Below are 18148 nucleotides of genomic sequence, written 5' to 3'. Positions count from 1 at the left end.
GACTGTGGAACACACCTCAAAAGTGTCCCACAAAGTGCAAAGAAGCTGAGGTACTTATCTACCAACTTATTCCTTTCCTCATTAATAGAGGAAATAGTACTTAAAATCTACATTTCATTGACTATAACTACTTACAATAATTTCATACTTCTTAAAATTGCCAGTCAAATATAGGATTAGTTATGTGAAGCATGAATGCCCTCACCCAGAAAAGACCCTCAAGCAGAAAGAAGCTTCTTAAGTGTAGGAGAACTCTCTACAGGTCAACACTTGGGCCAACAAAAGGTTATGAGAACAGTCCACAGTGTCTGCTGTAACAAATCTATCTTTCTTACTGCTTGAGAAAAGGAGATGATCGTTAAGGAATTTATCCAATGTGACACAAACACAGAACTTATTAAAAATACAACTTGAACCTGTTATTTGTACCAATGTTCAGGTCAGCTATCTTTTGCCTGTGGTAGCTTGCTAACAATCTCTACATGATGATTGCCACAAAAAAGAACTGTTCCAAGACTAATTATAATAAAGTAAAAATCAAAATCAACAAGCAACTATAAGCCAGAGACACACCATGGGGGCAGGGCGGGGGTAGGGGATAGGATGATTACGGTCAAAATAAGGGAGGTGGGAATCGTATGGGGACTATAACCAAGATGAAAAAGCATACATTGTGCAAAAATGAAAAATGATGTAAAAAATATATAAAATAAAGTAAAAAAAAAAACTTCCAGGTATTGTTATTTCTAAATGACCAAAATCATAATTGCTTACCTCCTCGCTTTTATAAATACAGAAATCGTGTAGGATCCCAAATGCCTTGAATCTCTGACAATAAATGCACCCTCTTTGGACTGCAAAACAATTAATTCATTATTTACGTTTAAAATAGACACGTCTACATTTCAATAATGAAAACCAACATTGTGACTGCCTAGGAAAGGGGATAATATTTAAAAGTACACCTAATTTCATCTCCCTTCTAGGCATACAAGTCATACCTATAAAATAAGGTGAACTATAAATAAATCAATATAACATAATTGGGGGCCTCCCCTGGTGGCGTAGGAGGTTGAGCACCGTGCTGTGAAGCTGTCCACAGCCTCTGCAGCGCCAGTTCAATCCCCGCCAGCCGGCGAAGGTCCCACATGGCCCGGCAGACCTCTCCTGTCTTGCCTGCTGCTCCCCTCAGCAGTGTATTTCGGTCAGTCTGCCTGTTCTGTTCCCCACTCTGTCTCTGGTGAATCCTCTCACCCTCCTGCAAATCTGGTCTGTACCCCAGTTCTTGTATAAATCAATCAACCAATCAAGAAGGAAAGGAAGGAAGGAAGGAAGGAAGGAAGGAAGGAAGGAAGGAAGGAAGGAAGGAAGGAAGGAAGGAAGGAAGGAAGGAAGGAAGGAAGGAAGGAAGGAAGGAAGGAATTTATAATGTATGAGTATTTAAAAACTTTGCCCTTAAAGAGAAAGAAGGGTGAGTAAAAATTGAAGCAAGCATACATTTTCAGTTCCTGAGACTACAGTAATTTGATAACCTGGTACCCCACCATTTAGTTAGTTTTGTTATATTGATGAAGATAATACCTGATGAATAGAAAGAACTCTGAGATACATAGGTTTGTGCTTTGGCAGAAAAGAAACAACATGGTAGTTGGCCGGGTGAGATGCAGAGGAAACTATCACAGGAAGGATGAGGGAGATGGAAAGAGACCAAAGTTCATGATAAAGGTAGAGAGAGAGTAGGTTTGCAGAAGCCTGAAGGAGTGAGGAGAAGCACTATAGATGCTCTGTGGGTAGGAAAAAGACAAAGACACGTGGCTGGGAGTATGAGTATTACAATAAGCTTAATATCATGTATGAATTGGATTCCCATTGATATTCTTTGGAAAACTACCATAATGCTGTTAACTGTTTTCAAATAATCTTGACTGCTGGCTGTTTTGTGTGGTTAGTTTGATATAATAATTATAAAAACTTTCTGCTGAAAGTGTTTACAGATGTGAAAAGAGAACTTCTCAGAATCTTGCCAAACCATGAAAGCTCACACTTATGAAGTGCTAATAGTTATTTGAGAACTCACACCCCAAAGGGCATACCCTGACCTCAAGGTGCGTGGACTGCACTAAGCAGTCTTCTTTCAGATACAAGAGACAAGCCTTTTTTTTTTTTTTTGGTGGGACCTTCACCAGTGTCCGGGGATCAAACTGGTGCTGCAGAGGCTGCGGGCAGCCTCGCAACCCAGCGCTCAACAGCTGCACCACCAGGGGAGGCCCAAGCCTATTTTTTTATCAAATTTTTGAAACAAAAAATTCTCCAGTCACTTATAACTGAAAATATCTAGCTTTTATTGAATTCCTGCTATGATTGTGTGCAAAGGATTGCATTACAGACCACAGGGGCACGAGATACAAGAGACGAAGTGGTAGGCGTGGTATGTGTGAATGTCCTCTATATACATATATGTATATAGAATGTGCAGATAATAAAGTTGTAAATGTAGTGATCCTTTCTTCTAAAGCTTCAAAGTAGAAACAGTACAAATAGCATTCCCTCACCACAAAGCAATAAAATCAGAAATTAAAACATTCCAAAGTAAAAAAGCCCTACTATCTGTAAATTTTTAAGTTCTTTTATGTAACTCAAAGAAATTTAAATAAAAATTAAAAATATCTAGAAAATAATAAGGAAATTCTGCACATTAGGACTTCTAGTATACAGTTCAAGAAGTACTTAGAAATAAATACATAACCTTATTGTTTATATCAATAAACAAAGAAATCCAAAAAGCATATCCAATTCAATAAGTTAGGATAAGACCTATAAAATTCAAGTAAGGAGGTGAAAGATACTAATAAACACAGAAGAGAAAATAATAAATTATAAAAATTTTTAAAATACAGCTAGCAATTAAATTCAAACCTGGTTATTTAGAGAAAAGCAATACAATAGATAAACTGTCAATCAAGTCAATCAATAAATAATGGGGGGCTCTATCAAAAAATTTCATGAGAATCCAGAAAAATAAAGAATTCCTTGACTCTATACAATAAATTTGAAAACTTGAACAAAATGGGTAATCAATTAGGAAAACATGAAATTTATCAAAATTGATTCCAGATGAACTAGAAATCTTTCTGGACCTACTATTGAACAGATAAAATAAAACAGCCACAGTTACATATTGTGATGTTACCAAATCTTAAATTTAGGAAGCAGTAGCCTGATTAAATGATTCCAGAACATATAAAAAGAAGAAAATTTTCTAAATTGTTATACAAAGCTTAACATCAACATGAACAACACAGCAAATACTGTGTGTAAAAGAGAAATCTACTATTAAGTTTCACTTGTAATGCAAAATCCCCAAAGAAATATTAAGAAACCAAATCCAGGGGCCTCCCTGGTGGCTCAAGGGTTAGACGCAACCTATGAAGCTATCCGCAGCCACTGCAGCATGAGTTCAATTCCTGTCCAGCCAGCGAGCAACCAGGTTTACCTGTGGCAGCCTTGTTTTAATAGAAAACGTGTATATTACTTAAATTTCCATAGTGAAGGACTGATAAAATAAATTGTTATACATTCAAGGTAAGAAATAGCATGCAGGTGTAAAATGAATTAGGACACTTCTTGTACTGATGTGGAAAGACTACGCGCGTGGTGTGGAAAGACTATATAGCACTAAGTGAAAAAGGTTATATACACAGGAGTGTATATTTTGTGTTATCAGTTGTGTAAAAAGTAAAACACGACAAACATATTTGTACTTGCTTGTGTATGTATTAAATATCTCTGAAAAGTCACAACATAAACTCAGTAGCTTACCTGTGGGGATGGAAGTCAATGAATTGGGGACAAGAATGAAAGAAAACGTGGGGCCTCCCTGGTGGCACAGGGAGTTAGGACGCAACCTATGAAGCTGTCCGCAGCCACTGCAGCACCATTTCGATCCCCAGCCAACCAAGTTTGATCCCCAGACGGCCAGGGAGCAGTCCACATGGCGCAACAGACCTCTCCTGACTCTCCTGCTGCTCCCCTCAGCAGTGTACTTTGGTCAATCTACCTGTTCTGTTCCCCACTCTGTCTCTGGTGAATCCTCTCAGCCCCCACAGCTCTGGCCTGTACCCCAGTTCTTATATGCATAAATAAATAAATCTTGAAAAAAAATGAAAGAAAACTTTTCAAAACCCTTTCATTCTGAACCATACAAACATGCTGAGTGTTGAAATATTAAAAAAAAATCAACTTTTAAGATACACCTATGAATATTTTATCCAATACATTTGAAAATAAATATAAAATAGGCAATTCTCCAGCTAAGTATAAATTATCAAACAGCTCAGAAAGAAAAGGAAATTAAATCAGTAGTCAAACATCTTTATCTTTTTGAAAAAGCAGCATGTCCAGGCTACTTTACAAGAGCTATATTTAACCTCCCAGGAACAAATAACTTCTACCCAATATAAGCTATTCTAAAGATTGGAAAAGATACAAAGCCCTGGCCCCAACTCATTTTATGATGCTAGTATAACCTTTATACTAAGCTAGACAAAGAGAACAGAAAATTAGAAGCCAGCCTCACCTGTGAATGTAACAGGCTAAGTAAAATATTAGGAAATTCAAACCACCAATATATATTTCAAGTGCCTCATGGCAAAGCAGGATTTAACCCTCGCATATTTTTAAGTGAAAATTAGAAAATGCATAAATTACAAAGTATTTTAAGGTACATAGAAAAAGAGTATTTTTTAAAAAATCACACACACATAAACACACACATTTCAAAAAGATTAAACACCTAAATGTGAAAAGCAAATCTTTAAAATAGTTTAAGGAAAAGTCCCTTTATCACTTCAGGAAAGCGAAGAATATTCAATATGAAACAACAAACAAAAAAAGCAGAGCTCATAAAGCAAAATACTGAGAAATATGATATTAATTTTTTTTCATTTCTGAATAAGAAAAAGCAATGTAAAGTTTTCTAGAGGCAGAAACCAGAAAATAGTTGTAACACCTAACTGACAAAAGATTAGTTTTGGAATATATTTTAAAATACATGTTAATGAGTTTTTTTAAAACGCAAGCACTATAAAAAAATCAGCAAATAATATTAGCAGGCATATAAGAGCAGAGGAAACTCAACTGGCCAACAGATACATGGAGAGTTATTCATTTAACTAGAACAAGGAAATACACATTTAGGTGTGAATCTATACCCCTAAATCATACACAGCATATACCGTGTTGTAAACCAATGCCACCTCAATAAAAATTAATATAATTTTTAAAAGTACATGTAACTGACTTTTTCATCACAGAACTGATTATTTCTCATTCATATTTCTCAATTTCCTAAACATCTGATAATAGCGCATTGAGGCACATATACCTTTACTCAGTTTCTAGTTTTGACTCTTATGCACAGTTAATATTTACTGGAAATTTAAACTATGTGCAGTTTTGGTTGGTTTTGACCTATATGAGCAGTTTTGATCTGACTTTGGTGTTTTGGCCACCCTGCTTTTCCCTTTGTTCCCAAAGAACAAAGTGTAGCTCCTTGTATTCATCTATGTTTGTATTTTTAATGAGTCTAAACTAAGTTTATAAGGATAGATGTGTTCTTGATGAACGGTCTTTCAAAGGTATATGGGCAACTCCAAGGCTGCATTTTGGAGTATCTAAAGGAGTTTCAGTATATTGGTGCTTAAGTCTTTACAGGAGAAACATATTTCTAAAATTACAATACATATCAATGGAAAATACAATCTGAAAGAAATACATCTAGTTTTATACTCTGGTTTCTCCTCAGATCTTGTAAATCTTTCACCTTTCACAAATATATCCAGTTTACAACTTACAAAAAGTCTGTGGTAGAGATGAAGTTGTAATATTTTGAACAAACAAACAAAACCCAGGAACCAATAAAACCTTTTAGTTGGGTAAAGACTATGTCTCTCTTAAATTTTGGGAATATTTCACAGATTTCTTCAAGTACAATATGAATTACCTCTTGTCTCAAAAGACGTTCTGCCTGATTTCTGGTAATGCTTCTATGGTACCACCTGTAAAATCAATAAAAATCATTTTTAAGTTTCTTTTTTTCCAGAAAAAAATGCCATTTTCTTCATTTTAAAGAACTTTCTCCAGAATTGATTTTAGAAAGTTGACTTTTTAAATTCATGTTATAATTCTATATAAAATGTATAATATATAACTACAAACAATATTATGTGTCAATTAATTTAGCTTAATGCAGTTTTATTAATTACAAGCCAATATCTAGTTTATCCTATTACATCTCCATTCAAATTTCTAACACACATAGTATGTAACTTTGAATAATTTAATCACCTAAAATTTTCCACAAAATTTTTTTTTTTGTAAAATTTATTTATTTATGCATACAAGAGCTGGGGGACAGGTCAGATGTGTGGGAGGGTGAGAGGATTCACTAGAGACAGAGCAGGGAGCAGAACAGGCAGACGGACCGAAACACACTGCTGAGGGGAGCAGCGAGCGAGACAGGAGAGTTCTGATGTGCCGTGTGGGTTGCTCCCTGACTGGCCAGGGATCAAATTTGTGCTGCAGAGGCTGAGGACAGCTTCACAGTGCTGTGTTTAACCCCTTGTGCCACCAGGGAGGCCCTCCACAAAAATTTATTTCACCATGTTCAATAAAAACTTTACTGAGCTTTGGTAGACAAACCCAAAAAATACCTATTTCTTTCTTTCCTTGTATGCTTTTATATGTGTTAGGTTTTCCTTTCCAAAACTAAAACCTACTGTAATTTATTTGACTCTCTTAACCATATTAACTTCTAGTAAAGTCAGTCATTTAGTAAATGTAACAATCAGTACATCACTCTGATCTAACACACCTCTCCATCCTCATCTTTCTCCTCATTTCTCCCTCATTCACAAGCTTCTGCAACATGGGGATTTCTTTCCTCAAATTCACATATTCTGCCTCTGATCTTTCTGTTTCCTCTAAAAAAAAAAAAAACCTGTCATTGAGTGATTTTAAAATATAAAAGCGGGCCTTCCTGGTGGCACAAGGGTTAAGACGCAACCTATGAAGCTATCGAGAGCCTCTGCAGCACGAGTTCGATCCTCCTGCTGGCCAGGGAACTACCCACATGGCGTAGCATACCTCTCCTGTCTCGTTTGCTGCTCCCCTCAGCAGTGTACTTTGGTCAATCTGCCTGTTCTGTTCCCCACTCTGTCTTTGGTGAATCCTCTCATGCCCCCACCCCGCACCTCTAGCCTGTACCCTAGCTCTTGTATGCATAAATAAATAAATCTTAATAAAAATTAAAATAATAAATAAAATAAAATATCAAAGCTACACACAAGTAAACATGATAAATAATCATATGCTTTAAACATGTACGTTGCTGTGATCACACAAGTTAGTAAACAAATATACAGGAAAGAGAAAATAAATGATAAATCAAGGAGAGGGAAATAAAAATGGAAAATCTTTCATTTCAAAATAACATTTTTAAGGGAGTTAATCTAATATTACCAGAACCACTATTTTGTGGACAGTAAATGGAAGAATGCAAATACAAGCATGCACTGAGTCACAGTGGGTGGGACAGATGGTAACGAAATGAAATTCGCACAAGACTTTGAGGATGGGACTATCTTCTCCTGTGGACTTCCCCTGACCTTCAGTTGCAGAAAACCGCCACTAAACTAAAATGGTCAGGTACTCAAGTTGAATAGAACTTTTAAAAAAGATGAGCCCTAGAGAATAAAGGGAGACTACAGATGTTTCTAGACAACATAATTTATTACTTATCACTCTGGGAAATGAGTAATTGCCATGTTAAACTGAATGTCATTCAGCATTTATTTATTTGTTTGTTTGTTTATTTTTTAAGAGTGGGGAAAGGGACCAGCTCCGGGAAAGTTGAGCCACCAACCCTCTTGGTTTCTCAGAGGATCTTTTTTTTTTTTAAGATTTATTTATTTATGCATGCAAGAGCTGGGGTACAGGCCAGAGATGCGGGGGGGAGGGGTGAAAGGACCCACCAGAGACAGAGCGGGGAACAGAACAGGCAGACTTCCGAAATACACTGCTGAGGGGAGTGGTGGGGGAGACAGTAGAGGTCTGCTGCACCTGGGTTTCTCTCTGACCAGCCAGAGATCGAACTCGTGCTGCAGAGGCTGCGGATTGCTTTAGTGCAGTGCTTAACCCCTTGCGCCACCAGTGAGGCCCTCATTAAGCATTTTTAAATTTATATTGGGGGAGGGTATTTCAAGATGAGTTTGAGACTTCTCGAAAGAAAAAATTCTTTCAAAATAGTAAAGGCAGTACTAAAAACACAGGGAACCAGTTTAAAGGAACTTCCACTGGCAAAGTTGTGGAGTTTGGATGTTAAAAATAGAATAATGAGTTTAGCTCACTAAAATACATTGAATCTATAAAACACAAAGACAGTAATGAAAGTTAACATAACCTGTTTTTTTTTTTTTTACTCCCATCGCATCAGTGTAAATTGTTGTTTTGTAGTTATTTCTTATAGTGATAAGTAAAATAAGCAAATATTATATTTAAATTTAAATCGAGCTTAAAATTCTTCCCTATGTGAATGTCACCAGAATGATGTAAAAGCAACAACCCAGTGCCAGATAGAGGTATATGATACATTTAGGGTCCTTTAAAATAATGCAGAATTCTAGCAGGCAGGAAAAAGATTGGATGAATGCAATTCAGGAGAGGTTAGGGGCATGGTATTTAAGAATTTGATGTATTTAAATCATATGGTAAAAATCAGAAGAGTATTTTTTTTTAACATTTAAATTGATTTTTATTAAAGTCTATTATCTATCAGTTGTTGCACATTATTTACTTTTACCATTGGAGTCCTTAACATACTACTCATACTTATTTTAAATACCCTAATTGATTATTTAATTTAATTTATTTATTTTTAAATAATAAATTTTATTTTTATATTCCCCCATACAATTGCAACCCCTCCATTCTGACCCCAATCCCTCCCCTCCCGTCCCCCACCCCCCACCCCCCCACAAAGTGTCTCTGGTTCATAGTTTTTTGTTGATTTTGATTTTCACTTTCTTATAGTTATTCATTTTCCTGGTCCCTTATTTAAGTTTTCTAGATTCCTGCTATGAGTGAGACCATCCGGTATTTTTCTTTTTGGCTTATTTCGCTGAGCATGATCCCTTCCAGCGCCATCCATGTTGCTGCAAATTGCATGTGTTTATCTTTTTTGAATGCTGAGTAATATTCCATGGTATATATCAGAAGAGTATTTTTTTAATGGGTAATGTTGTTACATATCTAGACAACACTGATAATAAAACTAATGTAGAATGATGCGGACACAAGATTTGGGGCTGAGCTTCTACTGGCATTAATCAAGTCCAATCATGCTTGATTAGAAGTATCTTGCATAGGACCTCCCTGGTGGCACCAGGGGTTAAGGCGCAACCTCTGAAACTGTCCGCAGCCTCTGCAACACGATTTCAATCCCCTGGCTGGCCAGGGAGCTACACACATGGCGCAGCAGACCTCTCCTGACTCAACCATTGCATCCCTCAGCAGTGTACTTCGGTCAATCTGCCTGTTCTGCTTCCCACTCTGTTTTTGGTGAGTCCTCTCACGCCCCCCCCCACACCTTTGGCCTGTACCCTAGTTCTTGTATGCATAAATGAATAATTAAAAAAAAAAAGAAGTATCTTGCATATATAACAGTTCAGTTCCCATGTTCTAGCCTTAGAATTCTAACAATAAGTAACAGTATTAGGGTTTTGAATTTTCAACCTAAAAACCCCATTAGATCTGAGAAGGCAAATCTGCTTTGCTCAGTGATTTTCTAACCCTGAGAAGATTAAACATTCAGTGTAGACATAATGAGATAAATCAGACCCACAGTCTGTAAAGTTCAGGATAAACAATATGTTTAACATTTAGAATATCCAATTGTACATGACTTCAGAAAATCTGTAATTTTCAATTGTCCTCTCTGATTTAAGATGAATAATTGATTTTAGACTTATTTGAAGTTTAAAGGAATTTGGCTAATTTTTATATGATATTTGTATGGTTAGGAGAACTTGATTTATCCCATATATAAATTTATTAGATTTCTAGGATCATGTAAGGACTTACAAAAGGCTATTAAAGTGACAAATTTGCCCTATAATGTATGTAAAGTACTTAAAAAGAAAACTGTATTAAACATTTAGTATAGGGCCTCCCTGGTGGCGCAACAGGTTAAGACGCAACCTATGAAGCTCTCTGCAGCCACTGCAGCACCAGTTCAATCCCCAGGCAGGGAGATACCCACATGGCCCATCAGACCTCTCCTGACTCGCCTGCTGCTCCCCTCAGCAGTGTACTTCGGTGGATCTGCCTGTTCTGCTCCCCACTCTGTCTCTGGTGAATCATCTCACCCCCCACACCTCTAGCCTCTTTCCCAGTTCTTGTATGCATAAATAAATAAATCTTTTTAAAAAATAAACATTTACTATATACAACATAAGACAGATATTATTGACCCCACTTTTCAAGGTTTAGCTACATTAGATAATATTGTCCAAAGTCAAAGCACCAGTTAGTGGTGATGCTGGGATTTGAACACATATTTCTCTGATTTCTAAGCCACACTATATACTTCAACCTACGCTGGTAATTTCTATATAGTCATGAGCCTCGTGGTTGATAAATTTTAGTGATTTATAGTGATAATTACTATTTTAATAAAACTTTTTTAAAAAGAAACTGCAATATAATTAAATATTAGTCTTCTTGTAATTGGAGTCATTAATGACTTTCAAAGACACATAAATCAAGGCATGAGGAAATACGATCGTTCTAATCTCTGAGTAGTTTGATTTAAGTGGCCCTTAAATACAATATAAACAAGTTGTTACAGCCAGATTCCAAGTCTAGTCTAAACAAGAGAAGGAACCAGCAAATTACTTAACAATGAAGAAAAGGAAGTAGAACTGCTGGTTAGTGAGTGTCATGCACTAACCACCAGGCACTGTGTTAGGCACCTTTGTGATATATCTCCTTTAATGTCCTGGAAAAAAGTGAACTGGGGTTATAAATTAAAAAATCGTCTAATTTTTTATAGATTTCCAAACAAAAATTCCCCTGACTTAGCCTCCAAAGAGACCTGTTTATGTTGGGCAGTTTGAGCTGGGAGTAGCAGTGAGACCCCGGTAAGACCACCACAGAGCTTGTCTGGTATCTGCAGTCACGGAACTGGTTTCTGTAGGTTTTTCAGCCACCTATGGACTTTGTTTTACTGCGTGGAGAATGGACTTTCGGAGCAGAGCTAAATGCTTAGGTCAAGAGAGGGATTATGGCCAGGAAGGGAGAAGAGAAAAGAGCTCCTATGATGGAGCAGAGGAGAATAATGGGAGAGAGAACAGAAAGAACTAATAGCAAAATCCTGTAACATTATGAGCTATGTCATTTGTCCTGGGTCCTCTCCTCCCCTCCAATAAAATCTACATTATTCACCAATGCTTTTAGAATTGGCTTTGTTTTAAGAGAGGGATATACTGAGCCTGACCTCCAGCTGGGCTTAAATAAGTTAGTGAAGGCAGACCAAGGAGGGCTCTCTCATTCAATTTGTATTTGCTGCCTGGTTCTCAGAGAAGCACCTTAGTGACAGCCATCTGCTGGAAGTATAGGCTAACTGCAGAGCAAGTATCAGTAGGAGAGGGTGCGCAAGTGTTCAACCAACTTCAATTTATAGACTAGCACTACTCCCAGCTTTGCCACTTTCTACTTGTAAACTCATCACTCAACCTCTTTTTCTGACTGGCAGAATGAGGGCGAAAAAATGATTGCTGAGCTCTGCTCCATCTTCCATGTTTATAATAGTAACAAAAATAGATTGCTAAGTAGAACTCTCAAAACATGACAGAAGTTCTTCCAAACTATAGCATTAGCTCAGTTCTCATCTTCACCTATACTAAAACATTTCAAAACATGAGCCAAAAAAAAAGTGTCTAAAAAGTGCCATTTACCACTGATTGAAATTTTGATGTCATTTTTAAGTTAATTTTCCATTTAGGATATAAAGTAAAACAAGTACAAAATGGGTGTTTGGTTTCAGGCTGTTGCTATTAGAACAAAACAAAGCCCAAAAAGTAGCCCTACAAAACAAAACAAAAAGAAGTTTAAGAAGTTTCTGAATCAGCCATTATAAGGATCAAAGATCTCTTAAGCTGAAGGTGCCAAATGTGTTACTTTCTTTTCCTTTGCAGACTTAAAACATTATCTATCTATCTATCTATCTATCTATCTATCTATCTATCTATCTATCTATCTATCGAAACTGCCAAAATAAACCTGATTTTCATAGATTAACCATGGGTCATATCTTGGAGAAAACTTACTCATATATTTCTAAATTTGTTAATTTGTTTTCCGTCACATAGTTGCTTGGGATTAAACCTTCATTCCTACAATAAAAGACAAAGCAAAAATCAAAATGTTTGGCATGTTTGTGACATTTTTATGACATCAATCTTTTTAAAACCTCAAAGATGTACAGGGAATCAAATTCACTTTACTGATTAAATTGTTAAACGAAGAAAAATGTTTTCCATAAAATCTGTTTGACAAATACTAAGATTCAGACTTACAATGTAAGTAGCTTAGGGTGTTTTAGGGCACTAAAATCTTTTCAAAGATTTTACATGATCATCAGGATGTTATAATTACTAGGTTATGCACCTAGTTACTAGGTTAAAAACACATCAACTACAAAGTTATTGACTTAAGGTTTTTAAATTGCTGCAAAGTGCCCCAAAAAGTAGATATTTTAGTCAAGTTATATGCCTTACAACAATGCTGTAAGGAAATACTTGAACATAACTTCTTGTGCACAAGAGTATTTCTCTAAAACTGAGACCAAACAAGGAAATTCCTGGGTCACCAAATACACATATCTCTCAGTAGATAGAGCAAGTTGCCCTTGATAGAGATATACCAGTTTACACACCCATCAGCAGGGTGGGGGCTTCTCTTTTCCTACACATTCATTGACATTTGAAATTATAAAGACCCACTAAAACATATTAGTGAGAAATAAAAGCAAGTTGTAGCGCAAAGTATACATAAAGCCTAAGATTTAGCTAAATTCAATCTCTAAACAATATCATATATTTCAATATGTGCATGAAAGTTTGCTTAAAATGATGTGGAAGGATTTGAACATTACTGCTTTGGGGGAACAGATTGGGTTTGGAAGCAGTGGCAAAACAGAATCTGGCATTATTTATCATGTTTGCATAAAAAAAAAAAAAACCTTTATTCACTTAACATTAGATTAAAAATTCATTCCATTCTTTTTTTTTTTTTTAAGTCTGATACATGCCAATAGGCCATCTGTAGGAATGGCCTATGACAATCCTGAACCTACGAATACCTCTCCTCCCCCTGAAAATTCTCCATCACATAATAAGCCTAGACTAAGGGCCGATGCAAGAGCCAAATCATCATGAAAATATCATTGAAGAGGAAAAACATGTAATTTAGGTGCTTCTACTTAGATACTTGTAATCTCAAAATCCTTGGCAATTTATCAGTCTCAATGATAGCATTCTCTCCCCAAGCCCAGAGACTCAGCCTTCTTTCTACCCAGGACTGCAGTCAGGCATCAATAATCTATAGAAATTGACATAATGAAGTCTGTCTGCATACCCAGAATCTTCCTTTTTTTTTTCTTTTTTAAGATTTATTTATTTATACAAGAAACGGGGTAGGGGCCAAATTCATGGGAGGGTGAGAGGATCCACCAGAGACAGAGCAGAGAACAGAACAGGCAGACTGACTGAAATACACTGCTGAGGGGAGCAGTGGGCGAGGCAGTAGAGATCTGCTGCGCCATGTGGTCTTGCCGGCGGCCAGGGTCGAACCAGCGCTGTAGAAGCTGTGGACAGCTTCACAGCGCTGCGCTCAACCACCTGCGCCACCAGGAAGGCCCCCCAGAATCTTTCTTTCCAATTCAATTCATCAATACTCTAGTATTTACTTCCAAAACTAGTCATTGCAGAAATATAAAAATGATTAAGATACTGTTTTATTTCTACCTGAGAGCTTAACAGAAAAACAAGTCAAATTTCCAAAAAAGTTATAAATCATAATAAAAATCTAGGGCCTCCACAGTGGCACAGTGGGTTGAGCGCAGCAATGTGAAACTGTCCTCGGCCTCTGCAGCATGGCTTCGATTCCCGACCAGCCAGGTTGATACGCACATGGCACTGCAGACCTCTCCTGTCTCGCCCACTGCTACCCTCAGCAGTATCTTCGGTCCGCCTGCCTGTTCTGCTCCCCACTTTGTCCCTAGTGAATCCTCTCATCCTCCCACGCCTCTGGCCTGTACCTCAGCTCTTGCATAAATGGACAAAAAAAAAAAGAATAAAAATCTACCTGGTAGAAATTATTAGTCCCATTTTACAAATAAAGAATGGAAACTCAGGGAGAGTGACTGATTTGCCCAAGAACACACACTAGTCAGTGGCAGCATCCAGAAATGAAGCTAGTTCTGAGACTCTGCCTGAACACGCTACTCTAATGGTCTCAAGTGTGGAGACAGGTTCTAGTGCATGCGGAAGGAAGAATTATAAACCTGGAGAAAATGAGCCACTAAGCAGAGTCTTCTTTATGATTCTGAAGCCTTAGAGGATAAAAGAGCAGCAATTTGATAAAGACCAAACAAGCCATCAGTCTTACCCAAAGTGGTCTCTTGCTTTCCACCAGTGAGCATTATACTTCTCCAATATCAGGTATTCCTCTCCTCTCTTTAATGCTAAATCACAGGGCTCTCTGGGTACAAAGTCATACAGGGCCTTGACTTGCATCTTCTCCTCAACAACCTCGGAGGGTGGGAGTGGAGGCAGAGGCTTGCGTTTTGATGGTTGCAAATAACCCCTGTTGGACTGTGAAAACCAAGGCGTGAGTTGCTGCGCTATTGTTTTATTTATATACACTAAAAAAGATAAATAGTGATGTAGTATATTTGCCTGCCACCTCTCTTCTCTCACCTAGCTGCACCAGAGCAGAAGCCAGGGAGGAATAAACATAGAAGATGACCTAACACACCATTTTTGGATCCCACAACACATCATTTTGTAAACTCCTGAGATGACAAATTCTCTTATAGGCATTTGATTTTTTTCATGTCATAATTTTAAAATTTTCCCTCTTCCCCAATAGTATTACTCTGTTTTAAGGCTTTGCTTCTCTTGGGAAAAGAAAAACAGCCCTTCCATTTTCAGTGCTATAAGCTTGTGTCTGGGTTTGCTACCCTTCATAGAAAACTTGGTTTCTTCCAACAATGAACTGAAAATTTATCCTGGTCTCAAAATGGCAAAATGGTGTAGTCAGAGTAAATAATTTGTTTGTTAGTTTGTTTCCTTATTCACTGTCCAGATTCAAGTTCTGGGAAAACTTATCTAGGCTATTTTAACTAATCTTTTTCACTGTCATTTTTTTCTAGAACACTCATTCATGAAATGTTTATTAGAACATTTTATGCACCAAGTGTGAAATTAAGTGCAGGGCATTTCAGCAAACAGAAACTCATGAGGGTAGACCCTTTAATTGTAAGCTTCTTTTACCTTTTGTTCCTCATCAAAATGATACTCACTTGCTTCTTGCTTTGCATTTCACAAAACCACTGTCTTCCCCGTGGAGTGTATTCTTCTGAAAGTTCTTCATCTCTGCTCAGGCTTATTTGTGTTCTCATTTGTCTGGCATAGAAACACAATCATCATACAAATGATTATTTATATTTAGGTTCCTTATAAATCCACTAGATGATCACAAAACGAGACGAAAAATCCAGGTTTCTTTCCTACTACATTTTTATATAGAAGATTCCCAAACTCCATTTCCTTGGGCAAGATACTATCTTTCGAAACTTAACTTTTCTTAGTGGGTAACAGGAGATGGTAAGAACATATAGTATTGCTATGTTGAGAAAACATGTCACAGACTCAGAACAGAGTGTGTTGCATATTATGGGCACAAAATTAGAGTCATGGTAATGAAAAACTCACTCTGTTAGCACAGTATTTATCATTTTATATCCATTATCTCATTTGATGGTAGCTATTGTTATAGGTAGATATGGAGTCGTGATTAAGAACACAAGTCTGAATCCCAGTTCTACCATTTCATAGCGTGGCTTGGGTAAGCAGTGTAACCGAAGCCTTAGTTCCCTCATTTGTAAAATAGAAATGGTAAGAAAAAAAATAAACACGCTCATGGTGGTTTTGAGAGTTACTTGAGCTAGTAAAACACAAGCTCTTGGCGCCGTCTGACATAGATAAAGGGCTTTCCCACTAAATATTAACTGATTCCATTATCATGGAGTCTTCTATTTTTCCCCTACACAATTATTTGCTGGGCACCAAAGTATAAAATACATTGAGAGTTTGGGGAACATATTCAAATAAATATGGCAGAAGTCTTGCCCTTAAAGGGTAAAACTTACAGAGAGGAACAAAGGCATATAAACAACATACTTGAAAAAATATTAAATACAGAACTAAGCCACATGCTCTGGGAACATAATGAGAGGAGCAATTAAATCCAAGAGAATCAAGGAGGATCCAAGGCTTGATATTTGAGCCCAACAGGGAGAGAAGAAGAGAAAGATTTCCCAGGCAGACACAAAGAAACATGGATGTTAAATAGACAGTAAAGAAAAGAATAAATTAATTTCCAAGAAGTTGCCCTTGGAAGCATACTTACCGCTTCTGTAGGGAACAGCAGCAACAGAAAATCGACTGGATGGTATTATCTGAAAAGCAGATCATTTTCAGCTGTTACAGAGCCACAAGTCCATAATGTTGGATAGGTAAGGCTGGTGGTGTTATTCCAAAGGGGAAACCCTCCAAGACAGTGGTGAATTGAACAATTATAAAGCACATACGAAGTCTGAACTCTGCCCTCCTCAACTAGTGGAACGTAAAGCACCGTTACTATAGCATAAATAAGTTCCTGGCACCCTGGCCAATGTGGTTTCCCTTCTCATGCTCTTCTCCCCAGGCCTGGTTTGCGCATTTCCTCAATGTGCAGATGGTTGACCATTATATTTGGTCACGATAATGTCAGGCAACAAATGTAAAGAAGAACATGATTCTCCAAAGATGTAAAGAAAAACCATGTTCTCATAGAAAATCTGTTAGCAGGGGGCCTTCCTCGTGGCGCAAGGGGTTAAGTCTCAGCACTATGAAGCTATCCGCAGCCAGGGAGATGATCCACTTGGCGCAGCAGACCTCTCCTGTCTCTCCTCAGCAGTGAATTTCAGTGAATCCACCTGTTCTGCTCCCCACTCTGTCTCTGGTGAATCCTCTCAGACCCCACACCCCCGCATCTCTGGCCTGTACCCAAGTTCTTGTATGCATAAACAAATAAATCTTAAAAAAATAATAATAAAATCTGTTAGCAGGGATTTCGAATTAGGTCCATCTTTCTTGAGTATATTTTAATATTTATTTTTATATAAATGTTTTATATTTTATATTTCAATATCTGGTATATAACTTAATATGTTATATATATTTATTTTATTTTTATATTTTGTATATAAAATATATCCATATATTTTTTGGCTTTCAACTTTTCTATAGGTTAAATCCAAATATAAGCTGGATATTTGAAGAAAGAAACAGCTAGTTAGTGAATCTGGGTCATGTTTGTACTTTTATAGTGAAACTCAATCTATACTTTATTGAAGTTATGTCATTTATCATTTTTAAAGATCATAAATTCTGAATTTATCAAAAGGATATTTTTTGTTCAAGTAAAATCTGCATTTCACTATCATCTGTTCCTCATTCATATCAACACCCCAAAATGAATCATTAAGGAAGCAGAGTACATTAATGATGAGGTTAGACAGACCTAGGCTTGGTCCTAGCTGTGGATAAATCCTTTTACTTCCCTAAGTCTTTGTTTCCCATCTGTACAAACAAGATAAGCACACCTACATCTTTGGAGAAGGCTTGTAGTACAGAGGTTAATCTCTAACTTTGTGAGTTTGGGCAAAGTAGTTAAATAATTCTGTGTTTCCATTTCCTCATTTGTCAAATGGAAATAATGGGATATTTAGCATGTAAGGCTACTGTGAATATTAATTAAATCAATT

At 37.0% G+C, this 18148-nt stretch overlaps 1 protein-coding gene across 1 annotated transcript in view; it reads right to left on the bottom strand.

Annotated features, from left to right (window-relative positions):
* TXK (TXK tyrosine kinase) overlaps positions 1 to 16925 on the bottom strand; it is a gene marked incomplete at its 3' end in the record, with an annotated part of 34217 nt that extends 17292 nt beyond the window's left edge. Inside the window, exons 1-6 of the mRNA XM_084234035.1 lie at positions 16750 to 16925; positions 15641 to 15743; positions 14725 to 14930; positions 12384 to 12449; positions 6002 to 6056; positions 775 to 854 (exon numbers count right to left, since the gene is read on the bottom strand). Coding sequence (XP_084090161.1) covers positions 775 to 854; positions 6002 to 6056; positions 12384 to 12449; positions 14725 to 14930; positions 15641 to 15743; positions 16750 to 16814 — 575 coding nt within the window. The 5' untranslated portion in view covers positions 16815 to 16925. The remainder of the gene's footprint in view (positions 1 to 774; positions 855 to 6001; positions 6057 to 12383; positions 12450 to 14724; positions 14931 to 15640; positions 15744 to 16749) is intronic.
* Positions 16926 to 18148: the final 1223 nt, after the last annotated feature.

The sequence above is a fragment of the Talpa europaea genome (assembly GCF_964194135.1).
Source record: "Talpa europaea genome assembly, chromosome: 5".
Classification (NCBI taxonomy): Eukaryota; Metazoa; Chordata; class Mammalia; order Eulipotyphla; family Talpidae; genus Talpa; species Talpa europaea.
Note: the sequence above shows the minus strand (reverse complement) of the source record. Positions and strands in the feature narration are given on the sequence as shown.